The sequence below is a fragment of the Mugil cephalus genome, chromosome 14 (genome assembly GCF_022458985.1).
Source record: "Mugil cephalus isolate CIBA_MC_2020 chromosome 14, CIBA_Mcephalus_1.1, whole genome shotgun sequence".
In the NCBI taxonomy this organism is placed as follows: Eukaryota; Metazoa; Chordata; class Actinopteri; order Mugiliformes; family Mugilidae; genus Mugil; species Mugil cephalus.
Window position 1 is genome coordinate 15326187 of NC_061783.1, and position 15126 is coordinate 15341312.

At 39.2% G+C, this 15126-nt stretch overlaps 2 protein-coding genes across 2 annotated transcripts; both read left to right on the forward strand.

The window, feature by feature from the left end:
* Positions 1 to 773: 773 nt before the first annotated feature.
* LOC125020356 (phosphatidylinositol 4-phosphate 5-kinase type-1 alpha-like) lies at positions 774 to 10231 on the forward strand. The gene is made up of 16 exons (XM_047605678.1): positions 774 to 908; positions 1267 to 1404; positions 2628 to 2662; positions 2847 to 2930; positions 3191 to 3321; positions 3494 to 3611; positions 3910 to 4062; positions 4694 to 4993; positions 5092 to 5300; positions 5400 to 5483; positions 5746 to 5794; positions 5877 to 5961; positions 6048 to 6215; positions 6351 to 6549; positions 7070 to 7145; positions 7238 to 10231. Exons 2-16 carry the CDS (start codon positions 1362 to 1364, stop codon positions 7241 to 7243), a joined length of 1740 nt encoding a protein of 579 aa, XP_047461634.1. The 5' UTR covers positions 774 to 908; positions 1267 to 1361; the 3' UTR covers positions 7244 to 10231.
* A 921-nt stretch (positions 10232 to 11152) lies between these two features.
* On the forward strand, positions 11153 to 15036 carry LOC125020357 (26S proteasome non-ATPase regulatory subunit 4). The gene is made up of 10 exons (XM_047605679.1): positions 11153 to 11253; positions 11846 to 11986; positions 12102 to 12216; positions 12345 to 12431; positions 12591 to 12659; positions 12808 to 13023; positions 13596 to 13704; positions 13798 to 13929; positions 14015 to 14067; positions 14461 to 15036. The coding sequence occupies exons 1-10, from the start codon at positions 11228 to 11230 to the stop codon at positions 14629 to 14631; spliced, it is 1119 nt and encodes a 372-aa protein (XP_047461635.1). The 5' UTR covers positions 11153 to 11227; the 3' UTR covers positions 14632 to 15036.
* The last annotated feature ends 90 nt before the right edge of the window (positions 15037 to 15126 follow it).

The window sequence follows — 15126 nt, forward strand, 5'->3', positions numbered from 1 at the left end:
TGTTACTTGTGCATTTGTTAAGTGAACTAGAGTAACGCAAAACCCCAAAAATCTAAGTAAACTGAAACACTTTTCATGTTTGAGTCTAAAGACAAAAGCAGAATTTCATGAGATGAACAGTTTAGTTTATATCTTGAATTTTTATTTTCCCACGCATGCTTTTGTGATTAGACAGTTGAAAATGAAAGTTTTACAGCCTGTAAAGGTTTAAGTTTGACATTCATTTATATTTGTGCTCAAATACTGTGTTGTAATAGTGGAATGTAACTTTTTTTTTTTTTTTTTTTTCCCAGATTTGAAATAGTCAAACAACTATGGTCTTATAAAATTAGATATAATATAGAAAATATAGAAAATAAAATCAAGTCAAAGTGTTGCTTACATGTTAAATCCTTAATTAACACTGAGTGGAGCTATTCTTCTACATTAACACTAGGGTGAAGAGTCACGGCGTAAAGTTAAGTTTAATAGAAAAGATTTTGAATGCAAAAACGGACAAATGTGGACATTGTCAATTAAAGACACACAATAAAAAAATAATAATTCATCTTTTGGGGGTCGTAGAAAATTTGTTTTCTTTTTATCAAAGTGGCAATACATCTTTTGAAACATATTCCTCACGAATTTTATCTAATGAAGAATTTTCTTTTACTCCGCCTTTCTTTTTGTTAATTTATATTACATATTATGAATAAATTCAGTTTTTTTATTATTATTATTTTATTTTTTTTTATATAGTGAATTAATATTTTAGCGGAAGTACCTTCCGTGTTCCGGTTAGCAGAGCTGAGCACAAAGCTGCTGCTTCCTTGTTTATTTTTGTTTGGGGTAAAACTGTGCCTTTTTAAAGTAGAAGTTTATTTTTTCTTCGCGTGGAAACTCCCAGACCTCCTCCGCAAGATCTTCGAGTGAGTTGCCTCTTTCTTAGCGCTGTTGTTTGTGAGTTATAAACGAGTTACTTGGTTAAAGTTAAAGTTAAATTGAGTAGCATAGTTAGCATCCAGCTAGCTTCTCCACTTTCGCCTTTAAATGTCGCAACGCAGATAAGTCGTTATGTTAACATTATGTTATGTTATATTATATTAACGCCTTTCAGCACACACTGGTCTCTCAACTCATTGTAGTTTTTGTGACAAAATTTCACAGATATTTATTAGATATTCGCAGGGAGTTGACTTTAAGCGTCAACTTTGACGAGCTTCAGTCAACGTGGCTGTTGTCAATATTTGTGGCATTATCACAATGAGCTAATGTTTGTCTCCACAGACCTTCTTGAACTTATACCCCGAGCAGTTTGACAGTCCTTGTGGTAAATTCAGGATTTTCTTCAAGACCACGTCTGAGATCAGTTTCTAGTCTGAATGGCCACAGCTTCAGAGGATCCTCCAGGGCTGCAGGGCCAAAGTGAGTATTAAACACCACCTTTCATTTAAACTGATGATTAAATCCATGTAACAAACTTTAATTACATTTCGTTTATTAATTTACTTGCCCAAATATTACCTTAGTTCAGAACCCAGCATGTGTGATGGACCCGTGTGTGTCCCTTTGTGTTGAGTCAAATATCTGCATATTGTCCCCACTTTGTTCATACTAAACAAAAATAAAATAAAAACATATTTAGTTAGATTTTCATGGTTAGTTTGAATCCAAGGCTCAGTCTGAAACATGCCCGTATCCCCTATAGAATAAATGACTTCTCAGACTGATCTTTGCAGATGATCCAAGACCCAAAAGAAGAACTCACACAGATTTACATGATATGCTTACACACTGTGACTGAATTGAAACCTCCTGAGAGATGATTTTTTTTGTTGTTTTTACCTCCACTGGCATGTTGACTGATTTGTTTATTTGAGTATCACGCATATTATTGTGCCCAGCCTACATAGGTTACTGTGTAGTGTTACAAGACACAATATATGTTTAAACAATTCAAAGATGGCAAGCGGAAAACAAAAGTATATAAACAAGTGTACTTATGTCAGATAAAGTGTTGTCTGTCTTAATGCACATGCTTTTTCAATAAATTCCTATAAATGGACTGTACCTAATATAAAAAAAAAAAAAAATGGTGAACGTGATGGCGTACTGTTGTAAAAACCTAAATATTTCAAATGTTTTTCAACCACTAAAAGTGAAGGTTTAAAATGCTACCTTCTACATTACAACAGTCCTGAAGCTTAACCACTTACGCTATGAAATCAAGCTGGAATCCAGACACCATTGTGTTGTTTCATTTTTTCATGTTAACAACTGAGCTGGGTGTTGACTTTGAACTCCTGGCAACATAGCTTTCTATCATAGACATCATGACTGCTGACTGCGATTGGTCCAGGGCGATCTCACATTAATAGCATACTTATCTAATTCCTCCCATCGCATGCACAGACCTGCACAGTCAGTTTTGGAGAATACTGACTTCTTCCAAAGGTAATGAATCGGGTGCGTCTGCATGTTTGTGTCAGAACCTCCACTGCACTTTGTTCTTATCAATATTAGGGGATATTAGACGCCGCTTCAAGCTTTTGGATATTAATGCGTCCACTGTGAGAACGGTATTCGGTATGTTCCTTTCTTGTGAGTGTGTTTCTTTTGTAAACTTGTTCCCTCCCTTTGTCCTCCAGATTCGTCTGGGCTTCGAAGAAATGTATCTACTGAGGTGAGAAATACCAGATTTTTGGATCCTGTTGTTTGTCAGTTAGGAAACGCACATTTCTTTGTACTTGAAAAGTTTCCACAGTTGCTGACCTGTCGTCTTTTTCTTCCTGTTTGTGAAAGTATGACATGTCCCTGTGGACTTGCAATAAGCTCTTTTTCCGCTTTGTACCACGTCGCGTTCACAGGGTCCGAGCAGCAGCATGTCGCAGCCCGTGAAAAAAATCGGTCATCGTGGAATTGATCCCACTGGAGAGACGACGTACAAGAAGGTGGGAGGGTAGCCATCACATTTTCAATTTTTATTGATTTGTCAGTTGTTCCTCTTTTTCAGTAATTCATTATTTAGTCCATATAATAGAGAGAACAGACAAGAGTTTCTCTTAAAATCTTCATTAGCTTCCAAAAAAATTGGTCTATGTTTCACTTTTTGAACTTACAATATGAGTGGAAGTATATTTCTCTTGTGTGTGTTGTTAAGTCTTCAAGTAGAGGCTGTTTGGAAGTAACTTAAATTTTCTCCTTCTTCCAGACAACATCATCTGCTCTGAAAGGTGCCATCCAGCTAGGGATCACACACACCATCGGCAGCTTAAGTCAAAAACCTGAGAGAGACGTGTTGCTACAGGACTTTGAGGTGGTGGAAAGCATCTTCTTTCCCAGGTGAGTCTGAAAAAAAAAAAGGCTGAGGTAAAGATTAAAAAATGTAGTCTTTATTTTGTTGATCAGGATATTTTACCCGTGAACCCGCTGTATTGATGTACTTTAACGTCACCTGTATGGAATGTAATCTTGAGCCTCTTTTTTTTTTTTTTTTTTTTTTCTCTCCCTGCAGTGAAGGCAGTAACCTGACACCAGCACATCATTATGGAGACTTCAGGTTTAAAACATACGCCCCAGTCGCCTTTCGCTATTTTAGAGAGATGTTTGGCATCCGGCCCGGTGACTACATGGTACACTTGTCTACTCAGCATCTTTCCTGCTCATAAAAAAATGTAAAATGCTAGCCTCTTAGGAAAGAAAGGGAAAGAGTTGTGAGAGAGCTATGAAAAAAAAGGCACGATTGAGAAACCGGAAAGACCGAAACTGGGGAAGTGTGTTGACACAGTAGAGGTGGAGCTGCTGACGACCGCTGTATACTGGTTTTCCAGTTTGTTTGTGTTTAGTTTAACCATATACAGTCTGTGTTGTTATTGTTGTTTGGGTTTCATGACACATATCTAACCTCTATGCTGTGCTGTCTGTTTGCAGTGTTCTCTGTGCAATGAGTCGCTTATCGAGCTGTCAAACTCCGGGGCCAGCGGGTCTATTTTCTACCTCTCTAGTGATGATGAGTACATTGTTAAAACAGTGCAGCACAAAGAGGCAGAATTTCTACAGACGCTACTGCCTGGATATTTCATGGTAGGACCTGAAAAATAAATCCAACTCTTATTTATTATCCCTTTCTTCTTGTATCCATTAAACTCCTGGATAGTACTCAGAATCAGGAAAAAGATATTATTTATCCCTGAGGGGTAATTAGGCAAGTGAACTGCAAAAAAAGCTGTAAGGATTTTCAACTAATAGATTTATTTATTGACAGAAAATTCATCTGGAATTGAAAAAAAAGCTGCATATACCTTTGGACTGTGAGATATTGACAAGCAATATGAGATTTTTGTTAATTTTTTGGCATGCTGCAGACAAAATAAACTAACTGGCAGACTGTTGATAATGAAACTAATCATGAATTTTCCCAGTAAAGGCATTTAAACAATTTAATAAGCATTTTGTATGAGCTGGTTAAGTATTTGTTCTACATTGTTTGTGTGTCTGCTGTTACAATGACTTTGCACATGTAAGACTGTGGTTTGTGATGCATTATACCACAATGTGTTTGCATTTTTAAACCCACACTAGCTGGACAAGACTCCAGAAGTTATTTGTTACTGACCGCATGTTCTCCTTTACATTGTTTTCACTATTCACTTGTATTGATATTCAATTAACAGGGTTTACCTTCCCTCCTTTCGTCCTCTGTGCTCTCCCTCAGAACCTGAACCAGAACAAACGGACCTTGTTGCCAAAGTTTTATGGGCTGTACTGCGTTCAGGCCGGCGGCAAAAACATCCGCATTGTTGTCATGAACAATCTGCTACCGAGTTCTGTACGAATGCACCTCAAGTTCGACCTGAAGGGCTCCACGTATAAGCGGCGCGCCTCGGCTAAAGAGCGAAAGAAGACCGTGCCCACGTACAAGGATCTGGATTTCATGCAGGACATGTCCGAGGGGCTGTTACTGGACGCGGACAAGTACAATGCTGTTTGCAAGACCATCCACAGAGACTGTTTGGTAAGAAAATGTGGGAAAATACCTTTCTGAACATGCAGCAACTTTCTCCATAATTCATTCATTTTTGAGTGTGTTTTTAATCCCCGATTTGCTTCCAGCTCTTGCAGAGTTTCAAGATTATGGACTACAGCCTTCTGGTTGGAATTCACAACCTGGATCAGGCCTGTCTAGAGCAGGCCAGCGAAGAGGCTGTGGCCGGAGCTGCCGACCAACGAAGGCCGCAAGGTCAAAAGTCCCTGTACAGCACGGCTATAGAGGCCATCCAGGCAGAGTCGATGACCATGGGATCCACAGACACGGAGAACGAGTGAGTGGCGATGTGTTTGTGGCCACAGAGTGGTCATGCATGGGTCCTTTAGCCAACCTCTTTTACCACAATGTTCATTTTTATTTTTTTTCCCCACAGAACGGGAGGAATTCCTGCACGAAACTCAAAAGGGGAGAGGCTGCTGGTGTACATTGGCATTATTGATATTCTGCAGTCGTACAGGTAGTGCATTTTTGTTCATATCAGTGTCGGCGTGTTAGCGCAGTAGCACCAGCAGCTTCATATCTCCAGCTGTGTCCACACAAGTTGTGTTCAGAGTGTAGTTCATCTGCACTTTGTAATCCTTCACTGTAGCTACACGCTAAGTGTACAGTGTTGGGTTGTATTTTGCAGAAGGCTGGACTGATTAAAATGAGATAAATGTCAGAAAAACTTGTTATCTAGCCTCTAGGATAAAGTCAGGTATGTGTTGTTTTTTTTCCAGACTGGTGAAGAAGCTTGAGCACTCCTGGAAAGCTCTGGTTCATGATGGGGTAAGTTCTCTCTACTCGCTTCTTTGCCCGTAGTGTTTTTTAAAAATACGGATTCTAACCTGAAGTCCTTCCTCTCCTTCAGGACACTGTGTCCGTACACAGACCGGGATTCTACGCGGACCGCTTTGAAAGGTTCATGTCCAGTACGGTCTTCAAAAAGATTTCACGTAAGTCGATATTTTCTGTTAACTGAGCCTCAGTGTGCGTTATGTCAGCTTCGCCGTGGTGATAACACTTTCCTGTGGTCATCCAGAGAAGGGTTCCCCAAATAAGAAGCGGCACGCAGCGCCTTACAGTCTCATGAAAAAAACAGCCGGCTCTGGGCCTTCTCTGATGACCCAAACCAGCACCAGCAGCCAGCAGCCTTCACTCCAGCAGCAGGTCAGCGTAGACCCCAGAGAAGACGGCGAAGACGCCAGCGGTAAGAACCGTCACGAGGGAAACAAGCTGTGTTGACTTATAGCTGCAGACATCCAGTCTTCTTGCATGTACAAACATGTGAAGTTCTTCCTCCACTACAAAGCATTAAAGAAGCTGATCTTCTCCTCCCACGCAGCCAAGCAGGCAGGTCGTCCCGACCTCCTCCCAGAAAACTTGCAGCCCAGCAGCGCTGCGAGCAACGCTCCTGAAGCCGCCATCTCCTCCTCCGCCTCAGGAAACCTCGAGTTTTCTTCCTCAACTCTGCCTCATACTGAAAAATCCAGTTCGGGGGCAGCGGCTTCAAGCAAAGACAAGGAGAACGGCTCCCCCAAGAGGTAGGACTCGAGAGGAGAGACACAGTTTTTTAATATGAGGGGGTCATCTGCAGTCGATTGCTGACTTAGTTTTTATAAATACCTAATATCTGATATATCTAAAGAGCTTATTGGTCTGGTGCTTCTGCTTTAAAGATCAGATATGTGCAAATCTCAGCGGCACATTGGATTGTTGGAAAAACACCATATGCTCTAGTACTTTATTTTTTACTACTATTTGCATATTGGTTCTACAAAATATTACAAACACATGAAGATGGAAGACTTGTAAGGTTAACAATGAGCTGTGTTCACTCTTCTGTTGACTTGAATTATAGCAAACAATTCTCTCAATACATAGATTGAGAATGGAAATGGCCTTAATGTGTGAGCTAAAGGCCTTGAGGAAAGTTAGTGTCTGTTAAACCATCAAAGCTGGAGGCAAATGTCAGAAAACATGGTTGGTTTGGTTGAAGAATTAAATAAATATTCAGTTAATGCATTTATTTATTTCCTCATACTCGTCTTTTCTTGTTTTCAGTGCCCTTCAAGAAAGTATCGGTGCTGACGAAGCGATCTCGCTCAGTGACGTAGTTCCAAGTGCAAACAAATGCTCTGTAAGTTGATTATTTTTAAATCACTTGTCACAAGTTTTCCTTCCTCTTGTTGTTTTTTTTTTATTTTTAACCCGAGTTGTTTTGGTTTACAGGTGTAGACGCGGGAAAGACGACTAGACTCAAACAAACCTGGAGGACGTTCCGATCGTGGCTGAAATGTTTCGGCTCCCCTCCCCTTTCGGGTGTGATGCGCGCTACCAGAATATGAAAACAGTCGCAAAGAGAAACATCGAGACCAAGTGGGGTATTAAATGTTTTCTGCTGTTCTTGTTTTTTTTTTGCACTTTGCTTTCCAAGTCTTAACGTGATACGGGGACGTAAGAGGAGCGGTCGTGTTCGGACACTAGTAACTGCGGTTGCATTAATGCTGTGGTTGTTGAACACTATTATTCATCTCATGTTGATGCCTGATACGCTCCACTAAGCAGCATTTGGTGTAGATCACAACACGGGGACTTAGCCTAGTTGGGCGGTTATTTTTCATTAGGTCCTCCTTTGTGTTCACCAGATTGCTGTAACATATTCTCATGCAGATTGTCTGTGCACGCGTTTGTCCGACTGCCCGGAGGTCCAAGTCAAGAGTAACCTTTCTCCTTTACGTTTGGAAACTCCAACACAAAACTATATTACTAGGATGGGGAACAGGGTTTTAAATAAAAGGCTTTATTTTGAAAGAAATTGCTGTATTCATATGGGGTAGGTTTCCTTTTTATTCCCCCAAATAGCTTACTCTGAATACAGTTGATGCTGGAAGAAGACGTGTTTTATTTTTGTTTTGTTCTGATGGACCTGCACTACTTTAGAGACTGTGAATACTAAGAGTCACCTCTAATGTACAGGTCAAAGAGATTATTTAAATGGATCCTTTTATATACATTTATCTATATATATATATATATATACATATAGCTCATATGGGCTGACATCAGTTTTAGGTCTTGTGATCCAATGTGACTGATACTCAGATAGCTGTTGACAAACTACCACAATAAACAAAGACGTGTGGCCCGCCTCATGAGGCCAGACTAACGAGTTATTGGACTGATCCTCGCCTTATCTGAGTTACAAAACTGAGCTGCTGCAATAGTAACTCATACCACTGCCGAAGCCCAAAGGAAGTAGTCTGTGTCGAGGCGAATTTAAATGCACAGCAGACATATAAGAACCACGTCCTCGTGAATCAGGCGACCAAGTTGTTACGGTTTTGGTACAATCGCTTTGTTTTCCATTTTAATTGACGAGACTGGAAATAGTGTTGTTTGTAAAGTTGTAATAGACTTCACAAACAACAAATAGCACAGACATTGAAGTTTTTATATGGTGTTGGTACTGATTGAAAATTAAATTCACTGTTTCGTATTAGTTGGGCCTCTGTGATCATTTTGGAAGCAGTTTGTGTCGTCGTACTACTACTGCTTTAAACCAGCAGGTGCTTTTTGTATCTGTTAATATCGGTGTAAAAAGATTTGCACATGTGTATGAAACTAGGACACATGTGGTCACTGATGCATAAAAATCTGGAAGCAGCTTGATACCATTCAGCTGCAGATGCTGAGGAAAAAGGAAGCGATGCTTCAGCGAGTTAGACACAGGTGTCCCCAAAGGAGCCAGTGTGTGTTTTACTTTATTTGATTTTTTTGTTTCATGGATAGTATGCACATGTTTTACATTTTGTTCTCGGCTGTCCTCTGTCTTCCTGGTTACTATATATGTATATATATAAATATATATACATGTATATGTGAGGGTGGGTTGTGGACTGTGGTATCTTAAAAAGGAAATAATCGCTGTTGGCTGGTGGAAGTTTGGACGTTGCTGCTGATAATCTGCGTTTTCTTTAAAGTATTTTTTTTTTATAAACACGTTTCCACTATTTGCTGCTAAGCCTACTTTGGATTGCAACCACTTAAAGATTATATGTCTGCTGATTGATTTATGGTGTATTGCCTTACAAGTTAAGCATTCCTGTGCATTTATCATTCCCTTCTTTTTCTAAAAACAAATCTTTTGTTGCTATAATTCCTGACGAGAATAACCATTTAATCTGCCGCCTTTAATTAAGTTCTTTTTTTTTTTTTTTTTTTTTTTTAAGGCGTTGCATGTGATCGTCTTCTTCTGATTATTAACATTGTTTCTGTCGTCCGTAAAAACACAAAGTTAGGAGTGCCAGTTTGTTAAGCTTTGTGAGACGGTGTTAAGCAGCGCTAAGTGTAGTAAGGCTGATAACTTAACCTACTCTGAGATTTTTTGAGACAGGCCCAAACTTTACATGGTGATGGCTGCTTTGTGTGTGAATGGGAACAAGGCAAAAGAGTTTGTGTACTTTATATAAACTATGTAGGGTGGCTCATTTCCAGTTTTGGCACTCTGGATGGTGTGTGCAGTCTTTTAACCTGGTGTATTTATTGGGTCTCATTAAATTGCCAAGTATTACTGAGGTGTTTTATATTTGAAAATACATAAAATGTGTTAGAATTTAGCTATAGTTCAATAGCACAAAAGCAATCTGTACTTTAAAAGATGCTTCAACTATGCAACAAAATTCTTTGTTTACACCATAAAATATTCCTAAATAAAAACTGTGCAATATATGGAATTGATTGATCATTTTTAAACTGCCGGTAAATGGTATGTAGGGGTATTTTATTCTCTTGGCTGTTGTATCAAACTGTCAGACGATGCTCTGTCCCAACATTGAAAGTGAAACTGTGCCTTACTGTAAAAACTCCACAGCAGTTACGCACGCAGCCTATGAACCAAATATGTAAATAGTTGTATTTATTATAGTATTTATTGCTGTATGTATTGCTCCGGTGTCCAAAATGTCAGTTAATGGTGATCGTGGATCCTGTATTTTATGGCAGTTTTAATTATTATCTTAACACAAGTGAAAAAAATCATCCTGTGTGTATTTTGTTTTAACTTGCATTCAGATTGTATATAATTCATGTGTATACACGAATCTCAATAATGCCTTTTCATGTTCACATGAATTTTTAATTCACATTGTTCTGTCTCTTTCTCTTTTGGGGTTGTCATGTTTTTTACACTTGTACATAAAGTTATTAAAGAAAAAGGAAACATGGTTTGGTTTGATTTCACTGCGTTACACACAGTTTCCCTTTTATTTGTCTCATTGGTTTGTGATTGATATTGTGAAGAATAAATAATTCACCGCATATTTCTTTGTGGCAAACTGATGATGGAACAGAATAGAATATCTTTATTGCCATTTTTACATGTAAAACAAAATGAAGCACAGTCAGTTGGTGCAAAAGTTAAAGTTGGTGAAATATAATATGAAATATAAGCTAAGACGTGAAAGACAAACACACACATTTACATTCCACAATCCCTGAAGGAGTGTGAATTAATTAAGCTTTAGCAGTGTGTAATACATTAATAACTGTTGGGTAGAAACTATTTCTCAGTCTGTTAAAATCCTGATTGCTTGTATTTTATTTATCTTTTTGGGGTGCTTAAATTGTCAAATCCACCATAAAAGAGACATGGTCATTTAATTCATAAACAACTTGAGAGTTTATCCACTCTAAAATCCACTTTATGAAAATATATTGTATAGAGTTAATAAATAAATTGTATTATATTCCACTTCGTGAGTTAATTTATGAATAAACTCAAAACTCTCAAACAAACAAACAAAAAATCCTATATTTTCTATTTTTAGAGGTGTCTCCAGTAAAAGTATAAAGATCCATTTAGACAACACAACACAAGCTTATAATATTATTTTGTTTATTGATTATTTTTTTATTTCGAACATTCAAAAGAAAAGAAATGCATCAAATTCAATTGAAAAAGAAACAAACAAAAAAAAAATCAAAAGACTTCCAATAAGTAACATAAATTACCGGTAATGTTAAAAAAGGAGTTTGGGGAAGCAGCATTTTAGTTAATTAATGCATCTAAAAATAGATATATATATAGACTACAAATATAAAAGTGTATTGTTGTCAATGAAGTGTCGAAGTCCGACCAATCATAATCCGCTTTGCTCAGTCTCCGTCCAATCAGCTGTGGGCTTATTCGATGACGACAGAAAGCAACAAGAAGTTTCCAAAATGGTTCTTGAAAGTACTATGGTCTGGTAAGAACTCTTTAAATGTCATTTTTACATAGTTTTTGGCGTATCCGCGACCCATAGGACGACGTGATGGTTAATTACTCGACGGGAGATTCTTAAATCTGAATCTGAAGGAAATGTCCCGAACAAAAAGGAGGAAAATTGACCGTTTGTCAGTTAGCCGGCTGAGTCATTGTAGCTAAAGTTAGCTCAGATTTCCCGTCGTATTAAAGTATTTATTTGTCTGAACCTTACGCGGCTTTGTTTCCAAATGTTCCCGTTTATATTTTAGAGTTTTCTGCGTGAACTGTGAAGTGTCAACGTCGATTATTTGATTGTTTCGATCAGCTGAGCGTAAGGTGTCCAGCATGCTACCATTAGCCATCCGTGCTAGTTCATACTGTTTTATGTTGTAACCCTTGTAAAGACTTTCATGACACGTTTACTATTTCCCCTCTAGGATTGTTAAGAAGAACTGAGTTGTTTACTAAGATAATAATCTATCTGCCAGGCTTAACAAGGTTGTGGTTGGAAATATGTCAACGCTGACACGCCAGTGAGTTAAGTGTTGTGCTGCATTAGAAGGAGACACATTAAACTTGTGTTTTCCCCTCAGTGTGGACAACAGTGAATACATGAGAAATGGAGATTTCCTACCAACGAGGCTACAGGCTCAACAGGATGCTGTCAACATCGTGTGCCACTCCAAAACACGCAGCAATCCAGAAAACAATGTGGGCCTCATCACGATGGCAAAGTGAGCACTTCCAGCTTTAATGAATAAAGAGTGATAGCATGTGTATAATTGCTGTTTTTTTTTTTTTGTTGTTTTTTTAAAATGACTAACTGTGGGTGTTTATTTTTCCATGCAGTAACTGCGAGGTCCTGACCACACTTACGCCAGATACTGGCCGCATCCTGTCCAAACTCCACGCTGTCCAGCCCAAAGGAAAGATCACATTCTGCACAGGCATCAGAGTGGCTCATGTGTGTAGTCTGTGGTTTCAAACTTAAAACAACAAGGCGTCCTGTCTGGTCGTTTCTTAATTGGTAAATAAAGGGTTTCGCTTTTTGCAGTGTGCAGTTTTTGAACATGTTTTGTCTTCTCTGTGTAGCTGGCCCTAAAGCACAGACAAGGAAAAAACCACAAGATGAGGATCATCGCCTTTGTCGGGAGTCCTGTGGAGGATAATGAAAAAGATGTGAGTTTGAAGCCTTGTATCACATTTCTAACCACTCCCGTAAAAATAAAATTTTATGACACAGTATATGACATTGTTTAATCTCTCCCGCTACCTACACACCCACTTGCATGTTTCTCTTTCTCTTTCTGGTTTCGTTCCAACTTGCTGATTCTGCAGCTTGTCAAGATGGCAAAGCGCTTGAAAAAAGAGAAAGTGAACGTGGACATTATCAACTTTGGAGAAGAGGTGGAGTATTGTTTGTTAATCTTCCACCACACCTGCACTTCATGATATGTTTTCTTCATTGTTTTTTTTTCCCTGATCTTAATATCTAACCATTTATAAGCAAAAATCTGTAGTTGTCTTTGACGTCTTTCTACAACTGTTTATTCAGGAGTTGAACACAGAAAAGCTGACTGCTTTTATAAATACCCTGAATGGGAAGGAGGGGACAGGCTCCCACCTGGTCACAGTCCCTCCAGGGCCCAGTCTGGCGGATGCGCTCCTGTCTTCTCCCATCCTGGCCGGCGAGGGCGGCTCTATGATGGGTCTTGGTGCCAGCGACTTTGAGTTTGGTGTGGATCCCAGTGCTGACCCAGAGCTGGCCCTGGTAAGAAATATATACAGTAAATGTGTGTCAAGTGCCAGATAACTAAGCGTCTTTTCAAGCTAAAATACATGTTGTGTTACGATGGCATGTGTGATGATGATGAGGATAATGAAGAGAAAACTTGAAAGCCTACTCCTTGGAAGATGTGCCTATGCTGACAATAAAGTGTGAGACACACTTGCATCAGTCTGAGGTTAACAACCACTTACCACATGTATAACAACAAACAAGAACTGTGATGCTGCATATCAGAGCATTAAAATAACAATGAATGAGTGCAGACCTTTCTGAAACTGAAACCTCAGGGCTTCAGAGAAAGACCTTTATATAGCTATTCTTGCAGAGCATAAAGGCCTATCTGATAAAAGGTTATAAGCACCATTGAAAGGCTACAGTCAGTTTCTTAGATGAACCATCAAAGTCAAGGATGTACCGTCCCATACTCCCATTGAATTTAGTCACTGACTGGATTTATTAAAAATAAATAAATAAATAATGGAATATTTTAAATTAGGAAGCAGGGATGCCTTTGCCTTTATTTCTAACTGTGCTGTCTCTGTTAAATACTTTAGGCTCTGCGTGTATCAATGGAGGAGCAGAGACAGAGACAGGAGGAAGAGGCCCGCAGAGCCGCTGCCGCTTCTGCAGCCGAGGCCGGCGTGCCCACGCCCAGCGCAGATGGTAACTAGAGGCTTAGCACACGGCTGCTTTCACTTACGAGACGACACTCATTGTAGTCACAGGGATTTGACTGAGTGTTTAATTTAATCCCAGAATCAGAGGAAGCCTTGTTGAAGATGTCAGTGTCTCAGCCTGAGAGCGGCGCAGCGGTGCTTCCTGACTTCAGCAGCATGACAGAGGAGGAGCAGATAGCCTACGCCATGCAGATGTCTCTTGCAGGAGGAGGCGGGTTTCATTTGATCATCATACAAATGTATTCTGTTATTCATCATCTGAGCGTCTGATGAATGTTCTCTTTTTTTGTGAACAGAGTACGGTGAAATGGACGCAGGAGCCCCCATGGACACTGCAGAATCAGCCAAGGTGTGTCATCAGATGAGGATTTAAATCAGGCATTAAAGCATAGGAAGCATAAGAAGGGAATTTTATGTGTTCTGTGTTTATAGAGCTTGAAAGTGTGATGTGACTGAATTTTAGAGTCTGGATTACTTTAATAATTAAGGCCTTAAGTGTTTTTTAACTTTTTACATGACTGCCAAGCACTCATGGGTATTCATTATTTAAATACCCTTGAGTCAATGAATAAATAATAGAAATTGTCAAACACAACATAGACCAATAGTGTAATGAAATTAGCTAGCGATTTCTCATAATATATTATGAAAAATTTAGGATACCATTAAAAGAAAATGTAAGTAAGTGATAATAACAAATTGTATATAAGCATTAACTGTGCCTTGTTTTCTAATTGACCAGGAGGAAGATGACTACGATGTGATGCAAGACCCAGAGTTCCTTCAAAGCGTCTTGGAGAATCTGCCCGGTGTCGACCCGAACAACGAGGCCATCCGAAACGCCATGGGCTCCCTGGCCTCCCAGACAGGAAACAAGCCAGACGGCAAAAAGGACGAGGAGAAGAAGAAATGAGGAGCAAAGCTAGAGGAAAAATGAACAATTACAGACTAATGCAGGATTTCCTAACTGTAAGAAAGAGATTGCTGATGCGTCACCTTGCATGACAGCACTCTGAGATTTAATACCACCGTTCTCTGTCAAGACACTCAAAGGCACCAACATAGCAGAGAGTAAACTACAGTATCGAATTACTAGTGCACAATTTGACTCTATAATCTGTTTAGAAACATAAATTGGTATGTAATGTAATATGGGTTCATTCTCAGATTGCCTTGTGTGCTCTGACATTACTCTACGCAGTATAAGTAATAATAATCGACCCAACAGAAGAATTTGTGAAGCCTCTGAACTCTGAACTCTCCTGTCATGTCTTTGTGGAGGTTTTTTTTTTTTTCAATAAAAAGCTATGTGTAAATACGCCGCCTTTTTGTGTGTGTGCACCTCCCAGACTCATATTGTTGACAGTGTTGCATGTGTGCAGAACAAAAACGTGTGAAGATGGCAAAC